Below are 11482 nucleotides of genomic sequence, written 5' to 3' on the forward strand. Positions count from 1 at the left end.
AGAGTAGGTTTAAAAATGAACAATATCTTGAGAACGTTTGAGGATTATATGATTTGTTTTACATTATCACATGACAATACTGTTGCTATATTCAAACAAGTTATCGATCATTTTTATTTGTTAGACCAAAGTCTTGGCAGGCCTTACTAAAACAGTCCATAAGTTGTTGAAGATCTTCGGCAGAGTGAGCAGTAACGGCAGCATCGTCAGCAAAGAGGAAATCCCGTAGGCATTTCAGCTGGACTTTAGACTTTGCTCTCAATCTAGAGAGATTAAAGAGTTTTCCATCTGATCTGGTCCGGAGATAGATAACCCTGTATTACAATCTCTGCACAGGAACTGGAGGTTGTCCATGACTTTGTGTACCTCGGCTCAACAATCTCTGAAACTCTCTGTTTAGATATTGAGCTGAATAAACGTATTGGTAAAGCGGTCACCACATTTTTCAAACTTACAAAGAGAGTATGGCTTAATAAGAAGTTGACAGAGCATACAAAAATCCATGTCTATAGAGCCTGCGTCTTGAGCACACTCTTGTACTGCAGTGAGTCATGGACTCTTCACGTACGGCAGGAGAGAAAGCTGAACACTTTTCACATGCGCCGTCTCCGATGTATTCTCGGTATCACCTGGCATGACAAAGTTCCAAATAGCGCAGTCCTGGAATATGCTGGAATCTCTAGCATGTATACACTATTGAAGCAGTGATGTCTACGCTGGCTTGGGCATGTCGTGAGAATGGCTGATGGTCGGATTCCGAAAGGTCTCCTGTATGGAGAACTAGTGCAGGGAAAGCGCCCCAGAGGGAGACCTGAGCTGCGATATAAGGATATCTGCAAGAGGGACCTAAAGGCCTTGGGAATGGACATTAACAGCTGGGAATCCTTGACCTCTGATCGTTCAGCCTGGAGGCTAAAGATGCAGCATGGTCTTTCCCAATTCGAACAGACACTTGTGCGGCAGGCTGAGGCAAAGAGGCAGTCCCGGAACCGAAATCTGTTGGCTGGAAAGGGGACAGATTGTATCTGCCCCCAGTGTGGAAGGGACTGCCATTCTCGAATTGGCCTTTTCAGCCACACCAGATGCTGCCTTAGGACCTCTTTCCAGAGCATGATACCATAGTCTCTTGAGATTGAAGGATGCCAATGAATGATGATATCGATCATTTTCTTTTATATGAAATAATGGACATAATTTGAGATTAGGATTTTAAAATTATGTGTCTGATACACATAGCTACTTATTGACATTTCAATTCACATACTGAAGTGATCATGGAAATTTAGACTACTCAATTTTTTTGTTCTTTTCAAGGTCGGGTGACATGGTATTTTTGCCAAAGCATTACTTTCTAATAGTTTTTCGTAATTTCATAGTGCACAGCTATATTATGTTCATGTCATGGAGAATAAGATATTTCATTTGCATCTTGGAAGTCTTGTGAATTATAATTGAAAATCTGAAATACATGCTAAACAAGGTATGTTTATAGGAAGCAGGCAGGGTGTGAGTGACATTAGCAAAAGGTCTGTAGAACTGGATCTGTGAATGTTTTCTGCAGAGACCGTTATGTTTATAGGAATTTGTTTTGATTTATCAGTTACAGTTTATTATTTAAAATACTTTATAGGATTGAATAATGATAGGAAAAAAATCAAGGAAATGAAGATAATATGATCCAGACATATGTCTAATTATAATGTGCTTTTTTGAATGTTACTACTAAGAATAAAAACAGTGGATTGCAAATAAATGTTTGATTTAGTTTCTTTAAAATGACAGTAAGTTGCTGGTAGTCATATTTCCTTTGATACCTTGGGCACCAATTTGCCTAGTTTTCCTATTAATGTCAAATAATTTTTTCCTAGATTATTTAAATTTTAGCTTTGAACCTGGCAGGAATGAGCAGGTTTATTCTTTTGAGCATAAACAAAATTTAAGATTGTTTTTTATTAGCTATAGCAGGGGTGTCAAACTCAATTTCATTGAGGGCCACGTCAGCATTGCGGTTGCCCTCGGGGGGCTGGGTGGGTGTGGCCAGGGTGGGTGCGGCCTACTGGGTTGGGCATGGAGTGGGTGTGACCTATTGGGTGGGCATGGCCAGCTCTACATCGTTCACGTCAAGGGGGCCTGTGGGGGCCTGGGCAGGAGTAGGACAGATCTGAGGGTCTCTGGCAGAAGGGGATGGGATCAGGGCAAGTGCCAAGGCATGGTCCACTGGAGGAGCCTCACCGTTCCTCTCAGGCCATGTGGGGGGCTGGATGGTGGTGCAGGCTGCCCGGAGCCCTGGGTAGCAGAGGTCAAATGCCCAGCCTGGCCGTTGAGCACCCGTGGCACCAAGCCCAGCCCCACTTCCCCAAGGGGACGTCCAGCTGCACTTACCTCTTCCTCAAGGCTGCTGCTGCTGTGCTTGCTCTCCTTAGCCAGGTTGCTCGTGATGGGTACGAGGGCAAAGTCAGAGGGAGGCCCATTCCCTCTCCATGGGAGGAGACCCGGCTTTGTAGCCAAAGCTTCCTTAGCAATAGGATGGGAGACCGCAGGATAGACCAGGAGGAGGGGGCAAGGGGATGGTAAAAGGGCAGCAGGACCGGACTAAGGCAGGACTTCCCTCAGACCCTCCCTCTTCTTCTTTCCTTCTTTCATTTCTTCCTTCCTAAGTACAGAGTGGTGGGAAAATATTTGAGATGAGGGAGGGAGAAAAACAGGCAAGAAACGCAGCCAAGGCCAGGGCCAAGGCAGCGGGGGCCGTTCCCTTACTGTTTCCAGGATGGCTTCACGGGCCACATGAAACCACTTCGCGGGGCGCATCCGGCCCCTGGGCCTTGTGTTTGACATGTCTGAGCTATAGAAAATATTTCTGAAGATCCAGTACATAAATGTATTCATTGGTTCTAATATGTTATATTAGACTTATATTGCTATAAGTGTTTGAAGATAATAGTTTACTATATCAACTTCTTTTGATTTGAACAAAGTATGGTCTATTGCAGGGAACCCCGGAGGATCTGCTCTTCTTTTATGAACATCTTCGAAAAGGTGGGGAAGTGTTTCGAGTTGACCAGTGCCTCCTCCTCTATCGTTACCATGCACAGGCAGCCAGTACTGCAGTTTTAGAGTAAGTCATGATTTGTAGCAAATGTCTTAGAGTATTAAGTAGGGTTTATAGGTTTATTTCCTAACAGTAGAGGCATTTCTTTGGATAATTTGCTTATAAAGTTACAATATTTTTTTTAAACTTGTAAGTTGCCCGATGCTCAACAGCTGTTGTGTCAAATTATTTGTAGGTGTATGTTAGATGAATTTTTACAACACATTATCTTACAACTTCATATCTTATATGAATGCAGCTGAGGTGATGATTTGATCCTATGAACATGTTTCAACTGACTACTTTATGGCTTTAATCATTTTAGTTGTCTATTTTATAAGTATTGGAACCACCCAGCAGGCAGAGAGGAGGAATCAAGCAGTGAGTTAGCCTTGAATTGTTGACCTCACCTAATCTTCATGAAACAGTATCTATCAGTTCCCAAGGAAAGGCAAGCAGTCCCGGGAGATTCCTACTGAATCCTTGTAGAGTTTATGGAGATTCCAAAACTAAAGTTCCAAATTTTAGCCAAAATGGAGACATATTTTAAATGCTTCTGTCATTTGCTGAGATTTTTTTAAAAAAGGTTTCCCCTTCACTCACCTACATTTTTAGCCCGGGTTAAGTATAGACTCATTAAATGTGAGCCATTGTACATAGATGCTTTTGTACATAGAAACTATTGCATCAGTTACATAGTAAACATCTGTAAAAGTATTCAGTGTATATAATCTGTTTAGTTTCAAAGGTGATGAGCAACACACTTGATATGTAATTTTGCACATTAAAAAATGAATTTTTGCCCAACACCTGTTGTCCAGTATCAGTGATTTTTTTTGGGTGGTTCTTTGTAGCCATATGTTATTTACTGAGATAACTTTGTAAAATGTAACAAACAATGAAAATATTTATTAGAAAGAGTTTGATCACCACAAGGAAGGAATATAGAGAGAGGAAAGCAAAAATATGGCTTCCTATTACTACTTAAATGGCATCATATTGTTCAGTATGTGATATGATTGTTAGAATTTTTGCAACCTTTTCTAATGATATTTCAAACTATTTGGAAGACAGTTTTTCCTTCTGTGGGAAAAATGTTTTATTGGAAATGGATTTGTTATGAATTAACAGCAAGCTGTTAAGTCCATTTTACAAGAGAATATGGCACAAACCCCTGGATTACAGCATACTTGTAGAATGTGAAAATGGCACAAAGCAATTTCAGATGGGTTCTGTCCACAGACAAATATGAAGCTTCCATTATTTATTTATTTCTCCCCCTCTTTCCCTTATTCCTTCCCATGTTTATCAGTTCTGAAATGAATAACATATTTCAATTTTGGGGGAAAATATTTCCCCAATGTAGGGCAAAAATATTGAATGCTGATTATTTTGTGTTAGTAATACAATTCTTGAAACATTCAGGTCCAATTACATAAGATGACAATTGTACATATTTCAGTGATGGAGCCCTTGACCTGAAAGGAATACTAGCGTGACAATACTTAAGTCATGCCTTTTATTAAAGTCTTTATTCTGTATGAGAAACTTTTACTTTTCCCTTCTAATTGTGTGTGGGGGGGAGCCTGTGTATAAAAAAGCCAGCCTGTGATTCAGATTGTTCCCTCTTCCTAACTGGGTTCCGATAATGAAAAGGGCCAAGACAGGTCTGTGCAGAGACTTTTAGGTTTCTCAGATTTTCAGAACCTCAGCCCAATTATAACTACATGTCCTGTTGTTCTTTGATAACAATAAAAAGACTGTGAAACCTAAAACCAAATGATTATGTGCTCTTTTCACCACTGTGTTGACTGATGCCTGTTTAATGCTGTTGTATTTCCATTGAGTATTTCCATTGAGTCATTGATTTCAGGATAAAATTATTCTTTGTACTGGTCAATGGCCTATTTATTGTACTTATTTGCTAGATTTGTATCCTACCTTTTCTCAGGAGTTATTAGTAACATATAGAGTAGCATTCTCTTCCCCTCATAACAAGCCTGTTAGGGAAACACTCATACTAATCTACTAGATCAGGGAGCTCATCTAGAGGTCTAATTATACAGAGGGTTACGCCCATGAATCTCAGATGCCTAATTGAGCCAAGGTTCATATATCTACCTTTCAGATATAAAAACAAAAACAAAAACAGAAAAGGGTATCTCCACAGAATTGGAAGGACTGACTGGCCTACAAAGATGTACATTAGCAAATACAGGGTGAGAAGTCAGAAAGCTGAGCTGCTGTTTTGAGCCAAAAAAACCATCTGGTAGAGACTAGAGATCATGGCATTAGTTCTTCCTTGTGGTTGACTGGTTATTTTTAATACCTCACTGATAATTTTTGTCCCACCATTGAGAGACAGAATTTGAGGGTATCACCTGAACTTTCTCTGTCTGACTGAAGAAATTTCAAGAATGCATTGACATTCACAGTCTTCATTCTCTTATAGTCAGGATTCATAATACTTGAAGGGTGGAAGTTGGAATCGTTACTAGGTTTTCCTAGTAATAGTGCCATTGAAAAAGGCTGGTCAAAAAAGGCTGGACAGAGTCACTGGCTGTTTGCTCTGATAAAGTTTATGTCTGTTTTAGAATTAGTGGTTTGCTTTTGACCATTTTAGCCCCAAAATGTTTAAAACAATTCTCTCCCAATAGATTTATTTAGAATGCTTGCATAAAATATGGGAAGAAGAGATTATTTGTTGTATTTTAAGAGAAATGATAATTTACTAAATTGTTTATACTTGTGATGGAGAATTCATTTCTTTATATTCTTTTTATTCTTTACCATATTATTTTTTCTTGCTTTCAAATTTCCTTTCTATTGTTTTCTTGTCTGCACTTACTTTTTTCTTTTCCTTTTCTTTTTTAAAGTTTGTATTAGTTTTACTATTTTTAATTTTAACTTTTAATAACAATGTTTTAAAAAAACAGTATGGAGCTTTACTGCACTTCACTTAGTTATTTGAATTATGTCCATTTATATCTATAGGCAAGCAGTTTTCCCTAGAAATCCTTACAGATGCCTGAAGGCAACCTTGTACAGGAATTTTCAGATTTCATAATAGGTGTGGTGCTGAAGTGCTCTGCTTTTATGTCTTTGAAGGCAGATTCACATAGCTAATGTTCAGCTAATTTCTTTTATTGATAGTACTCAGTTGAAATCATTTACCTCCAACAATGACACCTGTGCAAGTACTCTAAATAAAGTTAAAACTGATTTGGCTAATTTAGGTAATGTTTGGAATTTGAAAGAGAAACATAATACTTGAAATCAAATATTTGTAATATATGATTTAAGATTGAAATTTAGGTATTGTAGTGCTCTGAAATCATATTTAAACAATCTGTCTTTTAGTACATGCATCTTCAGACATTAATCTTGATGACAATTACTAAAGAATATAGATTGTTTGAAGAAAGGTGCGCCATCTAATATTTTCAGCAAAGATAGCAATCAGCCTAAGTTATCAGTGTTCTAATCATACTTTGTCAGAGCCATCATGCTACACGCTAAATTTATCTAATTTATTAATCTAGTAGTATTTATCTAAGTTTGCAATTCCCATTACAAGAGGAAAAGAAATTAATGACTGATTGGCTAGTGGGGGAGTTACGTTTTATACATTTGCAACATTTAAATGTAGGAATAAATTATTGTTTTTCCCCCTCTGGGAATTCCCATGATTAATTTGTTCCACAGAATAGATTACTGAAAGGCAAAAAGGATATGTGAAGAAGGAAAAGGCCTCGCTCTCGTAGTCTCCTGTGCTAGAGGCTTAAGGATATCCTGTTAAGTGGCATTTGTGATGACAGAATCTATCTCATTCATCATCTTCCGACCTAATGTTATTCCCACAGGTACAGGGCCCGCTTTTCAGATCATTGAATGCCATCTTGCACGTTCAAATGCAGCATCCTACCAAATATCTCCCTTCGACCAGTCCGCTCCCACAGAGAGGGCCTCCTTAGGGTGCCATCGGCCAGTCAATGCCGGCTGGCGACCCCCAGGGGGAGAGCCTTCTCTGTGGCAGCTCCTGCCCTCTGGAATGACCTACCCCCCGACCTACGTACAACTACGGACCTGCGCCTCTTCCGCCGAGCCTTGAAAACCCATCTATTCCATGCGGCCGGCCTGGCGTAGTTTTGATTGGGCTTTGCTAGGGGTTTTATATGGGGTATTTTAGAGCAGGCTTTTTATTCAATATTTATTGTGATTTTTATTATTGCCTGTTCACCGCCCTGAGTCCCGTAAGGGAGATAGGGCAGTATATAAATTTAAATAATAAATAAATAAATAAATAAATAAATAAATAAATAAATAAATAAATAAATAAATAAATACCTACCTACCTACCTACCTACCTACCTACCTGTATTTTGGCAGTGATAGCTGTAGATCCATTGGTCACGACAAAAAACAGACTGACTGGCTTGTCGCCTAGATCTGATGTTGGTTTGGTCTGTGTTCAGCTCAGCACCACCCTGATGGGCAGGCAGTATCCAGCAGCAACACTAGGAGGGGCAGACCTTACCGCCTATGATAGAATCTAACTGAAGTAGTATGGATATAATTAATAGAAACAACGTAATCATAAATTTTGCTGCCTGCTTACAAATATTTTAATATTGTCACCTAGTAATATTGAAAATATATTTTAGCCTACCCAATAACATATTTGGACTTTGAGGGTCACCAAGCACAGTAAACAGACTGGCATTTTATTGTTTTCAGATAAATCTCGTTTTTGTAAAATTTATAGCCCATCTTTATTATTTTTCATAAATAACTTAGGGTGATGAATGTATCTAAGACTCCTGCTCCTATTTTCCACATAAGAACAGCTTTGTGAGATGGGTTAGGCTGAGAAAGGGTGACTGACCCAAAGTCACCAGTTGACTTTCATGTCCAAGACAGGACTAGAACTCAGTGTCCTTGTTTCTGGCCTGGTGTTTTAACCACTAGACAAACTGACTCTCCATTATTATCATTATAATGTATATTACATTATATTTTATCTGTATAATTAACTAAATATTTATATCTATGCACAATATATATTATCATTACAATAATAATTGTAGGGCCTTTTCTGAACCTTCTTTTCTTTTCCTACAGCTGTGGTTATTTTAATAGTAAGTTGTTACATGCTGAGGAATTAAAGCCATGAATTAAAAATAAACGTATAATTGTGTTTTCCACATTGTATATCAATGCTGGTATTTATTGGAGGAGGAATTTAAATTTGAAACATTTGAAACTTATTATAGGTCGTCTAAATAGTCTAAACAACATAATTAAAAAAACTTTGATTCTGGAATATATTTATTAAAACATAACCATCTTTTTCTAGGTTTTTAATTGGAATGCTTGTACCTTAAAACTTAGGTTGGTGCCAAGGTAGAGTTTGGATTATCAATGGAGAGTTTTTATTTGATTAGTAATCACAAGAAAAGGTTTAATTTCCTTTCTTTGCATTCCATTCCCAACTGCTTTTGAGTATTTTGTTAGCAAGACGATTTGATGGGGCATATGCCCTTATTTTTCCACTTCCATTTATAAAATGGGATGGGGGATGATATTCATATTTTTAATTTTAATGTGATTTCACTACAAAAAAGTCAGTGTAATAAACCAACAAATATAATAAAAGTGTGTTCTGATCTGACTGGTTAGAAAAGAATACAAGAATTTCAGGGGCTTGCAAAGAAATCTTATCCTTTTAGTACAATTTAAAGTTATTTTTCATCAGGATTATGAGCTGTGGAACCCCAGTTTGGCACTCCCAACTGGTCCTCATAACACACTGATGTTGCTTCTAGCTACGAAATTTGTGTGAAAATTGAAATTAACCAGTGAGAATCTTCTCTGGAGGTGGTTTATGTAACTTTTTAAGAACTGCTTTTAGTTTCATATCGTTTCGAACAGTTCCTTAATTGCTGCTTGCAAGTTGCTGCAGTTCCTTGCACCTGTGTTGGCTCTGGGAGTCTGGGAAAATGGCATTCCCTTATCCCCCAAGGCAGGAATCCCAGCTACTGGCCTGGGAACAGCTCTCGGTGTACAAGACAACCTAGGTGAACCGGAAACCCTAAGGGGAAAGCCCCAGATCATCTCTGTCTTTTGACACTCCTTAAGCTACATATTTTACCAATATTAGAAACATTAAGATGCACTCATTACAGGTTTTCACAGAACTCACATCTGTAATTATCATGTAATTAGCCTGAAGGCTCAGTCACACACTTCTCTGCATGAACCGAAGATCCACCCACTGTTTGTCCTTATGACACAACCTGAAGCTACAAAAATATTCCCAAGATAAAGCTTCATGGTACAGACTTTCTGGCTTAACCCTTGCAGAAAAGAGCATGTGAGAGCCAGAGTGTAAATTTAGATACATATTTTCTTCCTTACCTCAGCTCATTTAGGCTTCAGTACAGGAACCCAATTCCTTAAGGGCCAAACTACTCTCCATGGGAACATCAAGTTTACAATCTAATCAGAATGTAAGCTATATTTTCATGATAATAAGCTATCCCTGGCAGTTCTCATCCTGATTAGCACTATGGCACAGGGAGAAGAGCTTTTTTTTATTAGTCTGTGCTACTTTCTCCAGCTGCTTTTTGCCGGCAAGTAGTAGTGCTTGGTGCAGATTGTACCTTAAAAGTACTATTCAGATATTCACTTGAACAGATAATAATGAGAACTAAATAGAGCTGAATTATTAAGAAGTAATTTTTAATAGGCTTGGCTGGCCAATAGTATAATAATTAGACTTTTGTCTCTGGAGAGGAGAGTACTACACAAATTTTATTGTAGGTGAAAAGTTAAAGAATTTGATTACTTGGTCTTGTCCCAATTCCCGTTTTCCCACATCAAGGAGTTTGGCAAAAGCCACAATCTTTTGTTAAGGCAGAACTAAATTTTAAACAGTGAGGAAATTTCTGTTAAGAATCAAAGAATCTTGACAAGAGTAAGTAAGCTAGCTTAGACATGTCTTTGTTGCTCTTATGGTGATAGAAATGCATCCTAGACAAGCTTCAGTTTTATAATGTAGGGTTTTATCCTTCCAGCGGTTTGATTCTATCTGTGAGCAGCCAGATAGATACCTTTCGAAAGATTTCAAACAATCATCAGAAAAATGTTCTTTTACTATTTATCCCAATTTTTTGGCATCTAGAGATATTTCAGGAAATATTTCCTTTCCATATTTCTCTTCAGGTTAATTCCCCTTTTCTATGTATTCTATTTTTAATCGCACTTTAAATGTTACTAGGAGTTTCTTGAATTTCTAAAACAACTTATAGTCCAAGAAACAATTCTGTATATCTTTTTTTCAACACATCATTGTTAGCAATAGCACTTAGACTTATATACAGCTTCACAGTGCTTTACAGCCCTCTCTAAGTGGTTTACATAGTCAGCACAATGCCCCCCACAATCTGGGTCCTCATTTTACCGACCTCGGAAGAATGGAAGGCTGAGTCAACCTTGAGCTGCTCAGAATTGAACTCCTATAGTGAGCAGTGAGTTAGCCTGCAGCACTGCATTCTAACCACTGCACCACCACGGTTAGTACTGTCATTGCATTTAATGATTAGTTATTTGCTCTAGGTCAGCTTCATATATAGAATAGTCCTACATCCAGTTATACAGAAGACCATCTTCAAAAAAATGGAGTAGAAGTAATAGATATTAAGTAATGGTGCACAGTGTCTTACTTACTTACTTACTTACTTACTTACTTTGATTTTTAATTGTGGATAAATTTTCACACGTTGATAAAATGTAATAAGTCATAAGAAAAAAATTCAGTTAGCTTTTTAAAAATCTCTTAAAGAACATTTTTGGCCCTGCTGGTGGGGCCCCAATGAATTAAAGCAATCTGCCATGACCCCTTTTTTTCTGACCACAAATAGCCAGCTTGCTGTTTCTGCTTATTTGAAGAATTTTATTTTAGAGAGTATCACTGCAGCCTTCTGTTTCTTTATCTATAAGAAAGAAACTTCTAGTGATTGGAATGCTTTGCAACACCAAATACCTGCTTACTTAGATTTTTTTAAAAAACATTTGCATATTGTTGTATTTATTAAATACTTGCTTTGTACACAAGCACATCTCAAAGATTTGCAATAAATGTAAATCAAGTACAATAATAAAACCAATATTTTAAAATATTTGTTTAAAATATTTGGGTGGCCCCGGGGGAGGTGACAGGAGCAGGTCTTGAGACCGTTATTTGGGAGGAGTTTGACTCTGTGACTCCCGATGACGTGGACAGCGTCCTGGGGAGACTGAGTGCAGCCACATGTTTGCTGGATCCGTGCCCCTCCTGGCTGGTGCTGGCGGCCCGGGAGGGTACACGAGCCTGGCTTCAGGGAATTATCAACG

The 11482-nt window shown here is 38.1% G+C and overlaps 1 protein-coding gene across 1 annotated transcript in view; it reads left to right on the plus strand.

The window, feature by feature from the left end:
- B3GNTL1 (UDP-GlcNAc:betaGal beta-1,3-N-acetylglucosaminyltransferase like 1) overlaps positions 1-11482 on the plus strand; it is a 136809-nt gene that overhangs the window by 97871 nt on the left and 27456 nt on the right. The window contains exon 8 of the mRNA XM_015810214.1: positions 2991-3115. Coding sequence (XP_015665700.1) covers positions 2991-3115 — 125 coding nt within the window. The remainder of the gene's footprint in view (positions 1-2990; positions 3116-11482) is intronic.

The sequence above is a fragment of the Protobothrops mucrosquamatus genome, unplaced genomic scaffold (genome assembly GCF_001527695.2).
Source record: "Protobothrops mucrosquamatus isolate PMUCROS unplaced genomic scaffold, P.Mucros_1.0 scaffold_36, whole genome shotgun sequence".
NCBI lineage: Eukaryota > Metazoa > Chordata > Lepidosauria > Squamata > Viperidae > Protobothrops > Protobothrops mucrosquamatus.